Genomic DNA, 22639 nt, shown 5'->3' with positions numbered 1-22639 from the left:
GTGGGATCTCTACATGCTCATTCCAGCTTTTTAAACCCCAATCCAAAATAAGTTTATCCTAAACTGCTCATTAAACCAGATGAAAACTAACCTCCTAATATTGTGTAGTTTCACTGAAAGGACTGCTGTGAAGGGATACACAGCAGCTGTGCGTCTTCCCATTAAGATTAATGCATTTTAACAGGAACACAAAGATGAATGAAACTATTAGAGCAAGAAACTCAAAGCAAACAGGAGGAGCATGAAGGTATGAAGTCTTAAAAACATAACAGTTTTTATACTTGCAAAGGCAATGCTTTTAAGCTGCACCAAATAAAATATGAAGCTATAATTTTTCAAGAAAGCATGAACTTTTTTTTCTTTTAAATATGTCGATTTTCAACCTCGGAAATTCCCTTAAAAATGCGACGCTACGTTAGTAAATAAAAATGGTTAATCGAGTCCTGCAGCATATTTATGCAGAGTTCTAACACTTTCCTTTTATATAAAGAAATAACAACAGTATTTGGGGACATCTGTGGAACAGCTCTAACAGGTTATGGAAAACAAAGAAAACATGTATTTACTTACAGCTTTTACGTCCTTTGGAAATGAACTGCTGCTGCTCTCAGATGCTGTGTGGAGATGGTTGGTCCTGAGCGTGTGTGGAAGAAACTGCACCTTGAAGCTCCACGGATGAATCCATGATGCCCTGCCCACCATCTGCCTTTGAATGTACCGATTTCTCCTTTGGTGTTATTTTTAGACTATAACTCTATGTTATTTTTCTCTTGTTTGAAAAATTTTAGTTTTCTTGCTGTCAAAGCATCCATTGATTAAATGTACATTAAGTGACACTATCAAATCTTTTTGAGTAGTATATTGTCTTAGTCATACGTAATTACAATTCTGTGTCTGTATTTTGCTCCATGATTAAAATCGAAGCATGGAGCAGGGGTGTGTCAAGAGTAGTGGCAGGGGTGGCAGTGGCCCCAATGATGCCTCCCCTACTTGTACAATACCACCCCTCACCAACAAACCAGAAGCTGAGATTTATTTATTTATGTCAGAAAATAAACATTTTTTCCATAGTGACTTACAACTGCTGAGGGTGTCACTGACCGTGTCTCGGACTGGATGAACAAATATTGAAATATTGCCATGTTATGCTGCTTTCTGCTTCTGCTACACTTTATTTTTGCAAACAAATATTGAGCTTTTGCCCAACCATTTATTTAAAAGCTTTAGTTATTTAATTAAATTCTAACACAAGCCAAATTACATTACATAGTAGTAACCAATACTTAAAAAAATGTGCTTTTTTCAAAATGAGCTATTAGCTAATGTGATTAGCTATCACAATAGCAAAAAAAAGCATTACTTGTTTGTTAACCACCAGTTTGCTTAGTATTAATAAGTTTCATCCCCCTAAAATCTGTTATAATTGTCCCTTTGTTGGCCTCATCAGAATGATTAGTTTCAACCTTGTAATTAAAAACATGTTTTTAGTCCAGCATGGAGCAGAAGAGACTTACAAACCTTCCCCTAATGAATACCTTCACAGACATTTTGAGCATTTTGAGTGCACTTTGTTTATTGAGAATTCATTTATTACCTAAACCTCTGAACACAGAGTCACATTTGGGGTATTATATTTGTGCACCCAGATGAATGTAACCCTTCATGCCTTTGTGAGCTGCTGCTGAGCGGTTTAACATTATTATTAAGCAGAAATTTCACAATGCTATCTTTGCTACAAAACTGACTGTTGAATGCTGTGCGAATTTGGTTTTTTAAACCTGGTAAAAATATGCATATGCATTTGAATAGGCTCTAGTCTTCTGTATGTACATAGGGTTATTGTATGCTTCTCTATGGTTTCATAATAAATTTCCTCACCTGTGTGTGTGCCTGACATGTGCTCCCTGCCACAATGGAGAGGTTTATTGTTTATTGTGACATTTATTATTATTCTTGCCTGCTGTGGGCAGCGGGCTCTGGTAATCACAATACTGACATACTTTGCAGAGCTATGCTAGAATGTGACAAGACAAATGAAATGCTAACACTTTATAGCTTTTTGTTGTTGTTTTTTTAACATCACTGCTTAATATGTTATCATTGCGCAGGTTGTATAATGAATTTACCAAAGCTTTCTATTGCCATATAACTACACAGACTTATCCTTAAAGCTTACTTTGAACCCACATACGGCATGCTGCACAGTAACCATGATGGTTGTCTCTTTCAGTGAAGGTCAGTGCCTTATTGGACTCAGAATGCTGGCAGATGTTGAACTTTCTGACAAATTGAACCAGGGCCAGTTTTAGGCATGGATAAGCTCTGTGGTCACCAAGGGTGGTAAGGTCCCTAGTGAGGGTATGAGTAATTCTGTATGAGCATGTGTTCTGAGCTGTCGTCACATATCAGTGAGTAAGTAAGTTTACAACTTATATATAATATATATAATCAGTTTTACACTTTGTACTTCTAAATGTTAGAGTAACATTTAAATAAGGGTTTCTAGTTTCTTGTCAGATCATGAGTCTCACAAATCATTCAAGTCTGTGTATATTAATTGTATTATGTGTTATATAAATACATTGTCAGATATAGGAAGCCTTCATTTCAAAGCCTGACTGTTAGACCTGTCCCTAACTGGAAAAGGGTTGTAGTTTGTTGTTATCTATCATCCACCTGCCCTTACTCAGAGTTTTCATCTGATTTCTCAGTCTTTTTTATCTGGTTTATTGCTCAGTTCAGATAAAATAATAGTAGCTGATAATTATAACATTATATACTTATACGTCTTTTTGAAATCTGGGCTAAACAAGCGTTGAGAGATTAGTTTTTTTTTAATTCTTATTTAGACGCCTCATCTTGTGTATTGCTGAGTTATGAAGATACAGTTTTGATGATGGTACAAAACATGCACTCTTCTAATTATGAAAATTAATATTAAATAACATACTGAGTCATAAATAGCCATAAGTAAGAGTTTTAGAAACACAGGTGGATAGCGATGTGCATGATGCACACAAACTCTAACACACACAAGAAGAAAACAAACCAGCCATTCTATTGAGACCGATGATGAGACCATGACAGCTATGAGCTTTCATGACTGTTCTCTGTTAAAAAAAAGAAAAAAAAAGAAGAAGAAGAAATGATTACACTGACGTGATCCCAAGAGATAAACAACACTAAAGGTTGCCTGAGCACGACCTCTCTGAGAACATTTTGGCATCTTTTCATATCTTTGATTCTGCTGCCTGTTTTTCCCCCTTTTGATGTAATTTCGAAATGCCTGTCTGAATTGTTTCTTTGTGTTGAGGAAAGATGAAAAGAGAGTAGGCTGTTCAGTTAGAATACCGATAATAATTTTGCACTTTTCAATGCCGAACATGTGCGGAGCTCCGGGGACAAAAGGAAAACGTTGCCTCTTGTGGGGTTCAGCTTTATAATCTGAGTAGAAGACGAAAACTGACCTTTAAAAAAACTCTCCTTTACTCAGACTCAAGAATTTGACTCATGAGCTCTTTAATGGAGCTAGATTGCATTGTGCTGGCTTTGCAACTAGGATTCCATTGATGCAGTGGGTATAATTGTTCACAAGAACATTCGAACAGCTTGAAATTGTGATCAGTGCAGATAAATGCTTTTGTATTGCACCTGCAGTGTACAAGGCTACTTCTGTAACTGGAAAATATTCAAGTATTGACTGACTCCACACCTGTCACTGTGGGAGGTCTGGATAATGGGAGACTAGTACAGTTTAGATAAATCTGCACTCATTTACACTTGGCAGTATTTAAACTGGCACAGACTTTTGTCTTTTTACTCATTGTGTTTTTCCTCTGTTATACCATTTTTCCTGCAATTGACACTTCAGTCGATTCTTACTCTTCTTCCTGTTGGAAACTGTTGCCCCTGCTTTTCTACACGGTCATTTATTCACTATCCACAGCTTTTTCTTCGAAGGCTCTTTAGATCTTGGCACCATGACAGTACATACTCACTTCAGTATCACATCAGACCTGAGATGTCAGAGCTCCACCTGCAGCTCCCTAAGGAACCCGTGTTTGTCAATTGTTGATCTGAGAATCTGGTGTACATATGTAATTTTTTCATTTAAATGACCACAGACTGTCAAGTTTATTCTTCATGTATATAACACATTTATTAACAGGTACTGTTTCAATTAAGTCCATATATTTACATTCCACATATGTCACAAAAACTGTACACATTACATGTCCTCTTATTATTACTGGAAAACATATACATATATATATATATATATATATTTATGCATGCTGTTATTGGCACACTGAGGTGCTAGCTTAACACGCCAGGACAAATAATGAACTGGATTGCTGTTACCATAATGGTCCACAAAGCAAACTGAATATGGGTCAAAGGACACAGATCGTTTTCTTCTTACAATTTTAAATACATGTTCTCCTTCTCAGTTCATTGTCTCCAGAGGCTCCAAACATCATAATAACTGCATCTATAACATGCAGGCTTAAAAAAGCCAAAAGCCTCATTTCCAATAAGGTCGACTGCAACAAAAATCGTTGGAATAAATAAAAAGTTTTACTCAGTTCTGCTCAGTTGGAGTGTATTTGTGTCATGTCAGTATTTCTGGTATTTAACACTTGTAAGACAAGCATAATAAACCAAACAGAACAACAAAGGTTATAAAACCAGTTTGGTCCTCCTGAAATAACTTTTTTTTGCCACATTTAATTGTGCAAACAGAGCAAATGTACAAAATGGCATCTTAATGGAGGAATTCTGCTTTACTTTAACTTTCTGAGCTTAATGTGTGTTTATTACATTACATATTGTGCTTCTCAAGTGTTTGTCTAAAGCTGAACTGCAACTTCAAAACAGCTGTTTAGTCACCTAATAAATATTACAGAATCTATATAAAAATGCAACGCACCAAATAACTTGTCAGAACTATTATACAGAATGAGTTAAATTACATAGTTTACATTTGCTTTGTATAACAAAGGCAGCTGTTATCCCCGTGCTGGTAGTATGACCCTCCTCAGTGAAGGCTGCTCTCCCTGGTGGGCTAGATATCCACCACGCAGCCGGAAGCACTGGCTCTTATAGCATCAGATATGACTTTAGCTCCAGATTCTCCAATGCCGTTTCCCTGCAAACTGAAGGAACAGTTTTAATACGACAAATCAATAAACGGATAAATAATTATAAATAAACGGTAAAAGAAAACTTACTTGATGTATGTCAGTTGGTGGTTTCCCTTCAAGGCTGTTGCAATGAATATGGCTCCATCCATGCCCAGAGAGTTCTCCTGCAGACTGATGAATCACACACAGAAGATTTATTTTTTGATCAAATGTAGCGATATCTGTGAGTAACTCTATAGATTTCAAATGTAAAGGTCTGGATATTGATGAATATTGGATTCCAGAAGAAAAACAAAAACAGGGAGTTCAGCACACATGCATCTCTGTAACTGGGGTTATTTGCAGCTAACCAAATAATGGATGAACAGCGGAGGAGAGTGTGGGAGAATAAACTTAAGCCCTGATTAAACAGATAAATCAGGCAGCATGTCAATCTGCAGTAAGGAACCCTGGAGGAGGCTGCTGCTTTAAAGTGATTTTCTTTCTGAAGTCATAGCGTAAAATACAGGTTACATATTATAATTTTTTTTAAATCACTGGGTGAAGCTGCTCTGACGTGACAGAGTAAAAGCAATGAAATCAGCAGGTGCATTTACTTTTCTACCACAGGTTGAATATATACGAATGTAGTTTATGTCATGAAATGAAGTTCCAGTTGTGCTTACTTCAGTGACTTGAGGCTTCTGTTGGATTTCAAGGCGTTGGCCAGGGCCTTGGCTCCCTCCATTCCTACAGTGTTCCCACGCAGACTGAAAAACATAGTGGAAAATGAGCCTTCTATCATTTTTCTCACTTTTCTCTTCTGTCTTCCAATGACAGGTGAAATTGGTTGTTTACCAGGACTAAAAACGACAATTTGCAATGAGCTGCTGTGTGCACACTGCTCAGCAGAAGGAAAATGTAAATGGGAGTCACAGAGAGCTCACACACTAGAACGCTTCTTTTGTTTTCTTTCTGAAAATCTTTCAAACACTTTTCCGTCCATAGCTGGCGCATATTCCTCTTTGCTCCTGTTTTTCTTTAGCACGGTGTTGTTCTGTTCAGAGGCAATTGTATTTTAATTGTCTCTTTTGTTGCTTATAAAAAAAAATTAATTATCCTTTTAGTGAAGTTCCTGAAAAGTTATGACAAACCCATCAAGAAAATCTTGAGATAAAAAGTCACTAATGAAGAAAGTTTGTTTTGGTTAGCATATAAGAGGCAGTCCAACTCATTCTTAAATCTGCTGACCAATCTTTGTTCACTGCTGCAAAAAAAAGTTGTTTGAATAAACAAAGAGATTTTACATTTAAAATGTACAATAAGATCAACAAAAATGCCAAATTACTGATCAAAAACTAACTACATTGCATGTTTCAGTAGCTTGTAGAGTCACCTCTAGCAGGAATAATCATTTCTGCATGACTTTATCAGTGTCTCACATCACTGTGGAAGAATTTTGGTCCTCATATTTGATTCCAAAATTATTCCAGGTACAGAGGAGGTCATGGTTGACCTAAGGACTGCAAGGTGTCCAGATCCTGTGGCTGCAAAACAAGGCCAAATCACCATCCCTCCAACACAGTGATTGACAGTTGTTATGAAGTGTTTGTGCTGTGTTCAAATTTCCCCAAATGTTACTCTGTGCATTGTGGCCAAACATCTCCACTTTGGTCTTTTCTGTTTAAAAGACAATGAGCTTCATTTAATGTGCATGGAGTTCTTACTCTATTCAAACAAACAAGTGGCTATGCAAAATTACTCTTAGATTTAAGAAACATGTGCACCAGCTTGTTTTTATTCTTACCACAGTTTATATGTTGATAAATCAGACTCTTTCTAAACAAAGAGGCTTTTGCAATCTCCATAAAATCTGGATATTGTCACGTCTCCATGTCATTCAGACGTACTTCCTTGACTTGTAGTCAAGACCGCCTAAAACAAGACCAAGACAATACCAAGACCAGAGGGTATCGAGACCAAGACAAGACCAAGACCAAGACAGATCGAGTCAAGACCAGGACAAAGTCGAGACGAGACTTTGTCACTGTGTGAGAGCTGAGCAGTGAAAGGAAATTAAGTGAGGAGCTGGCTCTTGCTTAATGGGAGTCGACTCTTCTGATTCACTACAAAGCACTCTCTAAGCACGGCTCTTAGAGCTGATGCTTTTGCGCATGACACATTATCGAACGTTACGTTGTGTGTCATGGATACTGTTGACTCCAAATCTCCCGACCACTATGTTGATCTGAGACAGCAAGATCGAGACAGTGAAACCAAGACAAGACCGAGGGATCCGAGACCGAGACAAGACCAAGACCACGTAAAAGTGGTCTCGAGACCAAGACCGGTCTCAAGACATTCAACTCTAGTACTTCCAGGTAAAGCAGAGAAAGCAGTTACTATCTTGCAAGAGAGAACCGTGCACCACTAAAAGAGGAAAGCAGGAGAAAATCCAACTGAAGAAACTTAAACAATTGTCCAAAGAGGAAAAGGCACAGCTTTCCAAAGTGTTTTCAACAGTTTAAAAGAAAAATGAAAAGTGGGGCTCCTACTGATATCACATAGGGGATATCACATCCCCTGAGACTTGCTTGGAACTCAAAGTTGATATAAAAAAGTCTAACTGAATGAGAGAAAAAGAACAAAGAGGACCATATCTGTCAATCTGTGATAAGAAACTCACTGAATTCTATTTTTCAGCATCCATGAGAGAGGGCCAAGAAATTAGACTGTAAGTGATGACATCCAGCACTAATATCAAGGCTTTTTTTAAAATAAAAAATAACTGTAATTCTAAACATTGTGTAGAAATTTCCTACGACAGCCAGATTTTAATTTGTCTGTACACAAGGTCGGATTTTTGAGTGCACATTGTTAGTAAATGAGGTCCAAAGTCCCAGAAATCTTGTGTTTTGTTCAAATACAACTTTACTATCCTAACCTGTGCCACTTCTTAGAGAGAAGAGGTGTCGTCCTGGCAACCCTTTTGAACAAGCCACACTGGTTCAATCTTGTTATCATTGCACCATCATGAAATGTAATGCTTAACTGAGGCCTGTAGAGTCTGTGATGTAGCTCTTGGTTTGTTTTGCAGTTTCTCTGAGCACTGCATGGTCTGACCTCAGGGAAAATTGGTGGGCCGTTCACTCTTGGGAAGACTGTGACATTGCGTTAACACACCTGAATTCTCCAAACCAGCAAAATGCCAAAACCTTTGCTTTTACAGAGGTGCTCGCACTTGCTGATGATCAGTTAATCAAGTGTATTTGATTAGCAGCACCTGCCTTTTAAGTCTTATAGAAGCAGTTCGGTGTTTTTCACATTACTGGGATTATTGCATTTCTTTTTCACATGGCTGTATGCATTGTAATATTTTTATGGTATGTTTAAATTTAATTCTATAAAATCAGAGTGAATATAGACAAGTCATTACATGTGAAAAAAATAAAGAAAAATAAAGTTGCCATTAAAACACACCGAGTCATTTAATCATCAAGCAACAGGAGAGCTTAAATAGTCTCAAAGTGGATGAGGATTAGGTGCTGAATTTTCTCACATTATTCACAAAGAGAAGGTCTGGAGGTATTCTGATGAATCATCACTTTTATTGTTTAACATTTGGAAATAACGAACATTTCCAGGGAGGAAATTTAATCCGCACTCATCTGATCCAGTGATCGTAATCATGACTTGTCAGTGATCTGTTAGAGACAACTAACTGCCTTCTTAAAATAATATCTACCTCAAGCAGACACACCATTGCCAGACTGCAATCAGTAAATTTAAATTGCATGCTGGGATTCTCAAATGAAGATAAACAAAGTTCATAACAGGAACCAATCAAAAACTATTAATCTTTAGAAGCAGACAGATAAGAGACTAGAAGTTAATTTCAGATAGAAGTTAACGAGTGCTGCTTGGTTTCACTCTGCTGTTGATTAGGCCGGCTTTAACTGACAAAGCTAAACTGCCGAAGAGCGTGTCAATGATATGCGGCTAAAACAAAGGAAAGGTTGACACAAGGAAAAATTTGTACTCACTCTAATGTTTGCAGGGTCTGGTTGGTCATCAGAGCTTCTGCCATTTTAATGGCGCCACTCGTCCCTGCTGAGACTCCCTGAAGACTGAAGAGACGTAACACAGAAGGGTCACACATACAGGACATGTTTGTTCACAGTTCTATATTTATTCTATACGTATAAAAACAGACTTCTGTCCTCAGTTTTGATATTTTCAACCTAAACAACCACAAAAATGATTGATCTGTCATCGTATACGTTCGTTATGCCAACCATAAAGTGCGCAGTGACGAGTTGGTTTTCAGAGCCTCAGCGAGAAAAGTGACACCTTCATTCCCGATAGCATTTTCTTGAAGACTGTAGGATGGAGATAGAAACACACACAGAAACTGCTATGAATAACAGTAAAGCCTCGCGGATAAAGTTTTACATAATTGCATGGTTGCTGATGAAACATGTTCACTCAAAGCCTGGAGCGAGTCATTTTCTCAAAGTAATATCAGCGCAGGCTTTGATGACAGGAAAGAGTTTTGAAATTTTGGGTGAGATCGATATATTTACAAACAAAGGAGTGAAAAAGGTTTGTTGGTCTTACTCCAGGAGTTGCATTGTGGAATTGGAGAGGAGTGCATGGGCCAGAGCTTTAGTGGCCGTGGACTTGATGAAATTCCACTGCAGACTGTGAAAAGAGAGGATAAGAAGAGATCCACTATTAAGCAAATACACTTGAATTCATTAAAGATTTATTAATGATGATCAGAAGGTTGCTGGTTCAATCCCTGGATGCTCTAGTCTGCATGCCGAAGTATACTTGGAAAGATACCGAACCTTAAAGTTGCTCTCCAATGTGTCCATCAGCGTGTGAATCTTAGACAGAAAGAATTTAGGTGTCGAAAAAATATGGTTGAATGAGGCGTGTTGAATGAGGCGCTTTAAAAGCTCAAGTAGAGTAGAAAAGTGCTACATAAGAACCAAATCGTTTACTATTTTGATTTAGCTCAAATTTCTGCTCAACCACATTTCAGAATCAAAGACTCTAACCATTCATTCTCTTCCACTTGTCCTTATCGGGGTTATGGGTAGAGTGTGTGCTTAAAGATATAGGTATAAATATCCTGCTTTGTTTACTAGAACTTTATTACATCGCTGAGAATGCATCGGTTGCTGTGCAGTGCAGACCAGTTCTACTCTCAGACTTGTGTGCATCTGTTTGGATGTGTTTATTTCCGATTCAAGCTCCACTTACTGCAAGGAGGTCAGGCCTCGATTAAACTTGATTGCACCAGCGATAGCTTGAACTCCGTCATCATGTAAAAGGTTGGCTGTGAGACTGGAAAACACACAAATATGCAAACAAAAACACAAATATGAGCACTGTTGTATGTAATGCAAAGACTGTCAGAGCGTTTTCAACATGTCTGCTTTCACAGAAGCTTCAAGTTTTGAAAATAACACTGGAAAAAGGTGAATACAGGAAGTATTATAACGCTAGAATATGGCTGCTGCTGCCAGTGTTGCAGTATGTTGGAAATGTCCCCACATTACCTCAAAGAGCTACACAATACAAACAGTTATCTCGCAGTTTTTGTGCTTTTCATCATGCAGCAGTATTGTATGACACGGCATGATCTGGGGGAGTGACATTTACTGAACAGTCGGGTATTCCCGCAGTTCTGTGAGGGATGATACTGTACTACTATTAACGAGCTGACTCACTCGAGGTCCTGCAGAGTGTTGTTCTCGTGGAGGGCATGGGCCATGTTCTTTGCTCCCTCTACCCCAATGGAGTTCTCCCTCAGACTAAATAGACAGAAAAACACATGAAAAGTGACATAAGACACAAGCATGACAACTTTACAGCCACTAAAATGCCAAGATACTGTCAATTTGGCAAATCTTTTCCAAAGAGAGGCTTTTTCACTCCCTTTTTTGAGACACAAAATATGAATACTGATCACATGTGTCTAACAGATAAGATATACTGCACATAAGATACAGTTAGTTTTATAGGTTTTTGGACAGCGAGACAATCTTTGTCATTTTGCCTCAGCACACCACATCAGTGGATTTTATATCAAATAATCAAGTGTGAATGACGTGCAGACTTTCAGTTTTCTTTTAAGGTGTTTAACAAAAGTTGTGCCTTAAATGATCAGGAATTACAGCCATCTTAATGCAAAGCCCCCCTGCTCCGCAACAAAAAAAGAAAAACCACAGAAGAAAACTAAAGTGGATGATGACAGAATTATTTCTATGGTTAAAGGAAAAAACCCCCAAACACCTTTAAAACATCTAACCAAGTGAAAACTGTTTTTCAAGGAGGAAGGCGTATAAATATCAGTCTGCAGTCAACACATGCCTTCATGAATGGAAATAGAGAGGGTTTAAAATGAAGGTGCAAATAACTACACTCAAGAATAAGAAGGCTAACGTAGCCTTCGCCAGGAAACATCTAAAAGAAACTGCACAGTTCTGAAAAAGTAAGAATAAAAAGGGAGGAAACAGCATTTGGTGATGCCTGCAGGTACTCACTGACTGCAAATGACTTTCCTCCAAGTATTAAAAACAATCTTTTTATTTAATTTTTTTTATTAGTTAAGTCCAATTAATTTTGAGCTTCTTAAAATGGTAGACTATGTATAAAATGGCTATAATTCTTACATTGTTATTTTTTTAATTAAACCCCTTGAATTAAAGTCTAAACTGTAATCACATCTTGACCGATTTAAAATCCACTGTAGTGGTGTACAGAGGCAGAATAATGGGGGAAAAAATTGTAATTGTCCAAAACATGCAGATGTAACTGTAAAAGCATTTAAACTTTATTCTGTTGAACCAAAGTCTGCAGCTAATTAGCCATACATAAAGAGTCGGAGGTGCAGAGGGAAACAACATGCTAACTTTCTTCAGTGCTAATAAAATTAATCTGCACAGAAAGAAAAGCTTGAGGAAAAGCTTGCATGGACTTCAAGATGCCTACTGAAGCTAAGTCAGACAAAGAACTGACCCAGATCACTGATTGGTCACCTAAAGCTCAAAATAACATCAGCTTTTTAAATCATTTCTTAGCTAAAGTAACTCTCTTCTGAGTTTAACTGACAGTTGCTTGTTGGAAAATCACGTTCTCCCAAAAAAGACAAAATATTCTTGGGTTAATGCACAAGCACAAACAGGGAAACAGAGTGAAACTTTAAGCTTGGTCCTTACTTCAAGGAGACAAGGCCATGGTTCAGCCTCAGTGCTTTGGTTAAGGCTGTCATTCCCTTGTTGCTGATCGAGTTACTCTGAAGTCTGTGAAAAGAGATGAAAAGTTAAATGCAGCTGTAATGAATAGCATTCAAAGCAAACACCATTTCCCCTTCTGTGGTGCGTGAACTGAAATGTCACTTCCCACACTATTAAAATGCATTTGCATTGCACTCATGGGCAGAAGATACTAACTGGAGTGAGAGAAGAGTGTGGTTGACCGCCAAAGCCTCGGCCAGAGCTACCGTCCCTTTATCCCCAAGCTGATTACCACAAAGACTGCAGGCAAGAACACAAATACACCCGACACATTAGGAGAAAGAAAGCCATTAATCTGAGTTATCAGTATGTGAACCAGGTTCAGGTGTGGTGGTAAACAAGATCAAATGAAGCCTAGTAACAAGCTAGTGTGTCATTGAGCTATCATAACTGTACACCTCATCAATCTGCAAAAATGTGAAGAAGTCATGATCAACTTTTAGTCTTTAAATGTTGTGGCCTCCCATATGGAAAAGATATATATAAATCTTATAAAGTTTGTATCTGTCTTGTGTGAAACTTGTATGAAAAGCATACAAGAGTGAAAACAGATATAAGATCCCTTGAAAAATTATATAATGAAACTTGTATGTTTTGGATACTTACTAAAACAATATATGAAAGTAATGAGAAAGTGGCCACTTTCATGAGTAAATCATATAAGTTTTTACTATTTCTTTTCCATATGGGCTAGAAGTTCAGTACATTATCTCCAAGATCACTGAATGAATATTAATTCTGCATTACATCAACTTTGTGAGAGTCCGGTTGGTCTTCAGTGCTTCTGCAATCCTTTTGGCTCCACCTGCTGCGATTGCATTCTTCCGTATACTAAAAAAAAAAAGATGCACATTAATCTACGGGACATTCATTAAAACAACATCTGTAAACAAGACCAAACTCACTTCAGAGACACCAGTTTGCGGTTGCACTGCAGCACTTCTGCAAGCGATTGAGCACCCTCCTCCTCGATGGCGTTGTTCTGAAAGCTGATGAGAAGTCGGAGAAATTGAGCAAATACACCAACTAGAATAAATAAACTGGAATTCTGTGTGTGTCAGTTAAGCTGTAGAGCAATTATACTCAACTTGATTGATGTCAGGACTTGGTTCATTTTCAGAGCCTCTGCTAGGAACTTTGCGCCTTTGGAGCCGATGTTGTTATTCCGAAGACTAAAACAACATAAACAGGTCATTAGATGATTTACTAAAACTCTACTTAGCAATAATAAGATGTAAATTATAAGATGCAGGTTTAGCATTATTATTAATAAGTATTATGATCAACTCTTGAATGACTATACTACATCAAAACTAAAAGCCTTTGCCCCATTTCAGGTTACTCATTTTTATTACAAGGTTCTGTTTTTGGAAAACATTATATACTGTATATAAAAGATGGAAGTAGCCCCCATGTTGTCATGGTTACTCATCTTTTAAAGCCTTAGTGTGAGCAATTTATCCACTGCCATCTTAGTTTTTGAATCTAGACACAAGAGAAACTGAGACCCTGCACACTAACAGCTAGCCAAGCTCTAGAGCAGTGATTCCCAAGAAATTGAGTTTGAAATGACTCAAAAATAATGTACAGTTACTTATTTATATTAATTGATTTAAATAAAAAGTGAATTAAAACTGGTACTTGGAGGTGGTTATTAGTGATATTACTCTGACCTAAATTCACTGCTCTTTTATTGAAGCTTGTGTCCCAGTGGCAGGTGGTTCACCTATTGGCCTTAATACTCCCACTCCTGTATTTTGATTAGAGTGAAGATTTAAGATTGGGAGGGCACCATGAGATTTCCTGTTTTATTAAATGGGTCACAGCACTCTTGACTGGGAATAGCTCCTCTAGAGCATACTTGAAGACCTTCTATGACTCTGTGGTGGCCTCAGCCATCTTTTCTGGTGTGGTCTGCCGGGGCAGCAGCATCTCTGCTGGGGACAGGAAGAGACTGAACAGGCTGATCCGAAGGGCCAGCTCTGTTCTAGGATGCCCTCTGGACCCAGTGGAGGTGGTGAGTGACAGGAGAATGGTGGCTAAGCTGTCATCCCTGTTGGACAACATCTCCCACCCCATGCATGAGACTGTGACAGCACTGAGCAGCTCCTTCAGTGGGAGACTGCGGCACCCACGGTGTGGGACGGAGAGATTTCGCAGGTCTTTCCTGTGCAATAACACTAATGTGCAATAATCTTTTCTGGCATCGTTGTATTTTTACTCAGTTGTATATAGCATTTGTATTCTATTTTTATCTTATTGTATATTTTATTCTATTTTATTCTACTGTATATAGTATTTTATTTTATTCTATTCTGTACAGTTGTGTACTGTATTTATTCTTATTTTATTTTATTCTAATTTTTGCTTCATAACTTTTGCACTGTCCACTTCCTGCTGTGACAAAACAAATTTCCCACGTGTGGGACTAATAAAGGTTATCTTATCTTATCTTACTTGGCTTTGAGCATCTGTAATAAATGAATTAAAACTAGCTACTGACACCATAAAATATACTTTCCAGACCTGGGGGCAGCAGCTATCCTTTATATACAGATAATTGGAAATACTTTATTTGTTCATTCTATTCAGACATCAAACAGTGCAGATCTCACTTGAGAGAAGTCAGCGTGCGGTTCACCAAGAGGGCTCGACTCAGGGCTTTGGCTCCTTTGTTGCTGATGGCATTGTCCGCCAGACTGATGGAGGGATAAAAGAAATTGTATTTATGTTGTTCGAGGTATTAATAATAATTACAACCACAATTATACTTTCACCAATCATACAGTCACACAACCACTGAGAGTAGTCAGCAAGGTCAATCATAACTTCATTTAAAAGCTCCGCTGTTTGTCTGAGTTTATAAAGCAGCTTGATGTGATACAGTTGTTCAGAACGATTGTTCCTCATATGATGCTTTACCACAAAAAAAAGACTCACCTTATTTTTTGGATATGGCAGTCTTTGGCACTCAGGAGACTTCCCAGCAACTCCATGACATCATCTTTAAAGTGATTATTCTCCAACCTGATGAGCAGATAAAACCGCTGAATCTGGAGTTTTCCTTTTATTGACTGTATTTGGGTTGAGAAGCTCACCTTAGATGGCTACAGTACAGCAGCTGCGGGAGCAAACATTTCACTGTCGAGGCGTTCAGAGAGGCTGTCAGGTTGGTTTGCTCGCTGCACTCTGGAGACACGTGGAGCAGGTAACCCAGCACCACACAGTGAGGCCGGGTTAACTTTCCTGCTAGACTGCCGAGCCGTAAATCCTCCTCTACACTCCGCAGCATCTCTGTGTGCTGCAGCTCCTGTAAACAGTAAGCTAGGTTGACTGCACGCAGGGAGACCACAGCACCCCCGCTGACCAACAGACCCTGCAAAAACCCTGCTGCCCATGCCTTGTTGTTGCCATCGTCTTTCCCGAGGGCCAGAAGTCCAGCAAAAGGTTTGATTGCAGCTGAGCACAGCAGGCCTGTTAGGAAGCGTACGAACACATCCAGGTGACCATCCTCAGCTTGTTGTGAGTGCTGAAAGGCACTTCTGAAGTGGTTCTGGAAACCAATCTTGGGCCAGGACATGGAGCTCTCCGAGAACAAGTCAAAGATTGCCCGCTTTGAGGAAACATGGTAGAAGGTAGCTGCAAGAAACTCCTGCAGAGTCAAATGTGTGAAGCGGTACGTCGTGTTGATGGTTGACTCCTCCCGAACAAGAACTCCAGAACCGAGACTGCTTTGAGTCAGCAGTAGCTCAATCCCATAGTTCTTGAGGTCTTGTTCACTGAAGACATACTTGTGTTTAAGAAGCCCATAAAAAGCCAGTCGTCCGAGATTCCCCAGCAGTTTCCGATTGCTCCCGTGAAGTTGCTCCATTTTTACAGGCTCTCTGCCTCTTGGTTCGCCCAATTCTGCTTTCATTGAACAGAAATTGGCATACAGCTCAGTGCAAGTCCTCGGAAGACTCTCCTGTGCTTCATTCTGCATGATGTATAACAAAGTATCAGCTACTATCCAGCAAATGCTGGGTATGTAGCACATCACCATCAAGATCTTATTGGATTCCAAGTGTGACCATATTTTCCTGGCAAAATCCTTCTCAGAGAAATGGTGATTCAGAAAGATCTCTATATCCTTGGGACTAAATCCTGGGATCTCAGTCACCCTGTCAACCAGACCTCCGGGGATAAGGGAAGCTAGTCTTGGCCTGGAAGTCACCCAGACTGCTATATCGGGAAGCAGATTCCCTCGAATGATGTTGGTGACTAAGTCGTCAATAGGCACTTCTTTTTTTGGGTCGCTGCAAGGAGCTGCGTCGGAAAAATTTAATTTGCAGCGGAATTCGTCCAAACCATCAAGTATGAGCAGAGTCCGACAGGAGCTGTTCAGGACCAGACTGGGATCGAATATATGAGGAAAAGCCATTTTCACCAACCTCTCAGCAGAAAGCTTGTCCACCAAGTTCAGCTCAGCAAATGTGAACGGTAGCACAAAGTTTATGTCTGTACAGATGATCCCTTGGCACCACTGCCGGACAAAGTGTCTCACCCAGGTTGTTTTGCCAATACCAGCTACCCCAACTGTGAGGGAGACCCTAGGAGGCATACTGACTCGGGTGAGGGGCTCAAACAGTTTTGCTAACCCCAGCTGCCTTAGATGATTTCTTTTCTCTCCTCGAGTCACTCCCACCTGCATCAGGTCATGCTCCTTTTGCTGGAGGTCAGAAAGTCCATCGACAAGTAGTAAGGTTCTCGATGAGATGTTAAGTCTGGGGCAGCTGATTGAGTCTCTGTCTCTGTACTGTTCATATCGGCGTAAGAGGACCTCCTTGTGCTCTTTTACCATGGCATCTACAGACAAAAACAAAAGAAATTCACCCCAGTTATTCTCTGGAAAAAGGACACTAACATGGAACATTAATTTTGTATTAAGCTTTGATCCCAGTGAGTGAAAAGTGCTTTGAAATATTGCATTTAAACTTACACAATCATACACTAAACACTATAGAAACACTTGTAAAAGCCACGGGTCTATGGAGGAACCAAACTGGCAGAATAAGTATTAATATCTACATTTCATATACATATCTCCATATGCAAGCAAGAAAGCAGAAATAAGTAAACAAATAAACATTTGAAAAATTATTAATTAGTAAACAAAAATGGCAAATTAATTCAATTCCATTCAAATGTATTTATACAGTTTAAATCACAACAGCAGTAACCTCTAGGTGCTTCATATTGTAAGGTAGACCCTACAATAATACATACAGAGAAAAACCCAACAATCATATGGCGCCCTGTGAGGAAGCACTTTGGCGACAGTGGGAAGGAAAAACTCCCTTTTAACAGGAAGAAACCTCCGGCAGAACCAGGCAGAATTAACAGAATATTATTTTATTGATTTATTTTCTTTGCAGTTTCGTTCCTCCAGACTCGTTGCCTGAGCTAATACCCCCCATAACCATTTTAAAGAATTACACAGGACAGAGAGTAGCAGCCTCTTACCGTGGTTAATGATGAGCTGGGCAACCTGAGAATCTGAGCTCTCTATAAAACCCTGAAGGACGTCAGAGCCTTGACTGTCCTTGGCGGTGACAATAGTGGTGAGCATATTAACCTGATCCTGCAGTCGGCCTGCTTCCTTGACCTTGGTCTCCTCAGCTGAACTGAGCACATCCAGGTTTCTCATGTGGGTTAAGATCTCCCCCAGGAAGGAGGGCGTAATAAAGCTCTGCAGCTGGTCTTGATGCTTTTGGATCCAACCAAGATCTAAAGAATAACAGAACACTTTTAGGACTTTTATGATTGATGAGATTATTGTGGTGTTAACTCATGAGCAAAGATACTTCCTTAAGCTGGGACAATGCATGATTATTTGTGTTTTTGTCGGATATTTATTCTCATTAAAAAGTCTGATGATGGTAAAAGACTTTGCACACAAGAGGACACCAGATTTTGTAAAGAAATAACATGCCTTTGCCTCATTTATTTTTTCCCTACAGACACGTCAGCTTCTTCTTTGTTGTGTAAAACACCAAGAGACAGATAAATATTTTCACATTCCTCTTGGAAAGTAGAAATCACCACATCACAATCAGAGCCTGTGGTGTCCTTAAAACCACTTCAATAATCCATCAAAACCACCAAGCTGCCATTTAGAAACGGTGTAAATGTCTCTTAACAAAGCGGGAAAAAATAACAGGAAAGAATAAAGAGAGAGCATCAGCGAGTTTACAGGAAAGCTTGAAATACAAACCTGAAAACTGAGGATCTGCTATGATCGCACATTTTTCTGATCTTGCTTAAAAATCCTAAATCAGAAAATCTTCAGCTTAAAAACTGGCGAATGTCCAAGCAAGTGTTTACCTAATGAGATCCCAGGATTGACAGGTTTGTTTAATCTTTTCCTAAATTTACAAGATCAATCAAAGTCTCTGCTCAGACTGCTGCTCGGAGCTGACATACGGCTGGATGGTTGGATGGAGATCAAAGTGATTTTTTAAAAACCTGCAAACTTACTGAGAAGTATTAGGGTTTGCCCCTACAGGAAACTTGCAAGCGGACGTGGTGAGCACTGTGTCAGAGTTTTGTTAATGGTAACTAGGTGACAGGCTAAACACACTAACCATAAACAGCACCTGTCACTGCACACAGTATGAACATCTCCACACTTTAACGCTTTTTCAGGTATAAAACTGCCAGATTGAGGTAAATCTACAACATTTTTTCATATTTGTAAGAGAACAGTTCTGTTCTCTACATGCAATTCTACTTTTTCTCTTCTCCAACAGCAGAAGTCGGCATCTTGAATCGTGATAACATTGTTTTCTTGTTTGCAAACCATATGGTGAAAGACTTGAAAGCTAAACCACAGAGATCAGATTGTCCTACAGATGACACCTCTGCAGCTCAACACTGCTGATAAGAGCAGAATATGATGTGCACCACTAATGTTAAAATAACTACTTCATTTAAAGTCAATTTTATGATCCTGCCATTATCACTGACGCACTACGTCCTTTTTTGTCAATTCATAAATTGTATTTTTAACAAAAGAACAGCAGCTCAGGACGAGGACAGACAACAAGCAAAACACGGCAAGCTGAAACAGATAGACGGGGACAGATCGAGGGTACTGAGATGTAAATGGAATCAAATTAGATAAAAAAGAAGCAATATCAGTGCTGATAACCTTGATATATGTGTTCATACCACAAAGATGTATATGTGTACACATACCTACATGTGTATACATATATATATATATATATATATGTATACACATACCTACATGTGTATACATATATATATATATATATATATATATACATAAATTTACCCATATACATAAGTTCCCACACCTATGCACTCATACAAACATACACAGACAGATACACATGCATGCACGACATTGAAAATATATGTATGTATAAACCTGTATGTACTTACGTGATTTTTTACGTGTAATGAAGTATTTAGATGCCAGTATTAGTACACTTTACTTCCACTGATGACGACTGATTGAACTAAATGTTGCTGTCTTAACGATCACTATTAAATTTTTGCCAAAACATTATTTTAAAAGGCTAAATAAACCATTACAGACACAGCGACTTCGACTCTTACCCTCCGTTTCTGCTTGCGATGAGGTCGTAGACTGAAGATCCACATAGCAGTCGTCCTGCCACGTAATGCGTTTGCTTCGGTCCAGGATAGAATCGTAATGTGTCTTCTCCATGAGAAACTCTGATATATGTCTACCGTTGATGCTCCCGCTTTTATCTATGTGACACACACACACACACACACACACACACACACATTACTTAATGCATGCAACCGGACATTATGGGCTGTGATCAATGGGGGTTAAGCCAATCAAACAAGTTTTGCCTTCAGTCATCCTGCTGAAGCTCTGAAGAAGAGTTTGCTGTATAATACTGCTACTATTAACCCTAATACATATTTATAATAAAAGTGAGAAATTAAACTGCTATGTTGTTAGAGTTTAATAAACACTTTTTGCACACTGTTAAATATGAATTTTCGCCTTTAACTCAAAGTCTAAAGCATCATCATTATCATTTCGACCAGTTCCTTTAGAAATATGTGTGCAGAGTATCATTATTATTTACTTAGTCACCTCCAATTAATCAGTGTGTTTATTAAAAAGGTACACCTGCATTCACCTCAGTAACACATGCTTATGAGACCTTATGAGAACACAAGCACAAGTTGAACACTGTGTTTGTTGTTTGTGTTGATATTGTATGAAGAGTTCACCACATGCAAAATTTGTGACTCTGAGCACAGCAGGAGACAAACACCACCTGGACCCCCTTAAGGCCTTTCTCAGGGCAGAAGGATGCGTTAGCTGGCTTGGGATACACAAGTCTGCGGGGCCCTGTAGGAGAGTTATGAGCAATGGGTCTACATAGGAGATGTGGAATAGGGAGAGAACCAGAAGGATCAGACTTTTTGATCTTTTTCTTTTGCCAGGATAGACCACGGAGTGGAACTTACCGATTAAGTTATCTTGAAAGACCCTTCTCAATAAATTTAGGTTGCCTGCCCCCCAAGGACCCAAGTCGCTGGTGCTGCTCGATTATATTTAAGTCTGTTTATCCCCCGGGGATGCTTGTTGTCGGTTTTGTCTATATCTTATTGAAACTGTATTTCAATGAGCTATTTTTCCAGTGGTCTTTGTGCCTATTTTTGACACGACAACATGGACTAAGAATCTATAATCCCTTTACTAGACATTGCTGGTGATCCTGTGCAGTGTTTGCCTCTTTTAAGTTGATGCAGCTTTGCTGGGGAGTTACATATTATCCCCAAACTTCAAGAACCAAAAAGATTTTATAAATTAAAGACAAATGAGATGAGCACAATGTGCCCAGGCTAAGTTTTTCAAGTTTAATCCGCTGGAAAGACCCACTAGTTTAACCATGAGTGTGCACAGCCTTTCAAATAACCAGATTTACGGTAATGTTGTGCTTGGTGCACATCCTGGACTTTGCAGAAGACTGTGCACACACAAACATACTATTAAACAGGCAAATATGTAAACTATACACATGAAAAAGTATCTGCCCCCTTCCTGTATTCTTAGTTTTTTGCATGTTACACTTAAATGGCCTCAGATCAGGAAAGAAATCTGAATAATAGACAACGATAACCTGAGTAAATACAAAATGCTTTTAAACAGCCGTTTCATTTGTTAAGGGAAAGAAGTACATCTACCTTGCCTTGTGTGATAAAAGTAAATATCTTCTCCCTGCACTGCTCACAGTTTATTAAACATTATTAAGCTGACAGTTTGTTGCATGAACATGAAAAGTGTGAAAGGAGCTTCTTCTTGTTTTCGCTGCAATTTTACTAAAGCGGAGCGAAAGTAGTGCAAAGAAAAATTCAAGTTTTGTTTGAGGTTGTGCCGAGAAAACGGGAAACTGCAAATGCTTTCCTGTGCGGTTTGTTGCTTATTGCATCATGTCTCTAAAAGGAAGACAGTTTTAGTAGCCAGAGGAAAGTTTATATCCTTAGCAGCCTCATAAGGTCCTACATGTGATATTTTAGAACTATTGTATACAAAATAAAGTACACGTCACTGTTAAAAGGCCATCCAGCACAGATAAGTCAGTAAAGATCATTAGGAGCCTCAGACGGTATGAAATCTTCCAAACTACAGTATTTTGCAGCAGCAAAAACAAAAATGCCAGCATTACACAGCAAGAATTAAAAGCCAGGAATATGAGTGTTTGCTGGAAATGTATCATATTTTATTGTAAAAGTAAGTGAAAGCCTGTTAAGACTATGCATACTCTATTTTCACTAGCAGGAGCTGATGCTGACTCAAAGCCATGATGGAAAAGTAAAGTTTACGACTCTTTAAGCTGCTGATGGCATGAAGTCAGACGCTCTGCAACAAAAAAAGTAGGAAAACTCGAGTGACTCACCATGGGTTAGAGGAAGTTGTCTGAATGTTTCAAAGGATGAAAGATGCTTCCTTTACCGCGGTCTCATAAAGTAGCCACATGATTATCACAGAAAGCACATATCTGAAGAGTAGAAGTGCAAATTTGACGAATCTTTAAAGATTATAACACAACTCTGAGTTGGCAGGCGAGTGAAGCGAGCCTCAAAAACACAGCAGCTGAAGTAGGTCTAAAGTCTGCTGCTGGAGACACCGCTTCGTGCTGCACCTCCTTTCCG

The 22639-nt window shown here is 38.9% G+C and overlaps 1 protein-coding gene across 1 annotated transcript; it reads right to left on the bottom strand.

Annotated features, from left to right (window-relative positions):
* Positions 1–4195: 4195 nt before the first annotated feature.
* Positions 4196–22494, bottom strand: nlrc3 (NLR family, CARD domain containing 3). The gene is made up of 19 exons (XM_063482067.1): positions 22384–22494; positions 20054–20209; positions 17933–18196; positions 15529–17275; positions 15371–15457; positions 15046–15129; positions 13519–13602; positions 13336–13419; positions 13178–13261; positions 12587–12670; positions 12353–12436; positions 10862–10945; positions 10392–10475; positions 9741–9824; positions 9419–9502; positions 9167–9250; positions 5810–5893; positions 5232–5315; positions 4196–5156 (listed from the first exon to the last, which is right to left on the bottom strand). The coding sequence occupies exons 2-19, from the start codon at positions 20163–20165 to the stop codon at positions 5066–5068; spliced, it is 3393 nt and encodes a 1130-aa protein (XP_063338137.1). The 5' UTR covers positions 20166–20209; positions 22384–22494; the 3' UTR covers positions 4196–5065.
* Between the last annotated feature and the right edge of the window lie 145 nt (positions 22495–22639).

The sequence above is a fragment of the Pelmatolapia mariae genome, linkage group LG8, assembly GCF_036321145.2.
Source record: "Pelmatolapia mariae isolate MD_Pm_ZW linkage group LG8, Pm_UMD_F_2, whole genome shotgun sequence".
Taxonomy (NCBI): domain Eukaryota; kingdom Metazoa; phylum Chordata; class Actinopteri; order Cichliformes; family Cichlidae; genus Pelmatolapia; species Pelmatolapia mariae.
Note: the sequence above shows the minus strand (reverse complement) of the source record. Positions and strands in the feature narration are given on the sequence as shown.

Bases quoted from the DNA above. Each gene is read 5' to 3' on its own strand.
- nlrc3 (XM_063482067.1), bottom strand. From the start codon at position 20,165: ATGGAGAAGACACATTACGATTCTATCCTGGACCGAAGCAAACGCATT. The intron at 17,276-17,932 runs GTAAGAGGCTGC...TTTTGTCTGTAG, and splicing joins CCAGCTCATCATTAACCACG to ATGCCATGGTAAAAGAGCAC. The intron at 5,894-9,166 runs GTGAGTACAAAT...TATGTTTTTCAG, and splicing joins CAGACCCTGCAAACATTAGA to TCTGCGTGGGAACACTGTAG.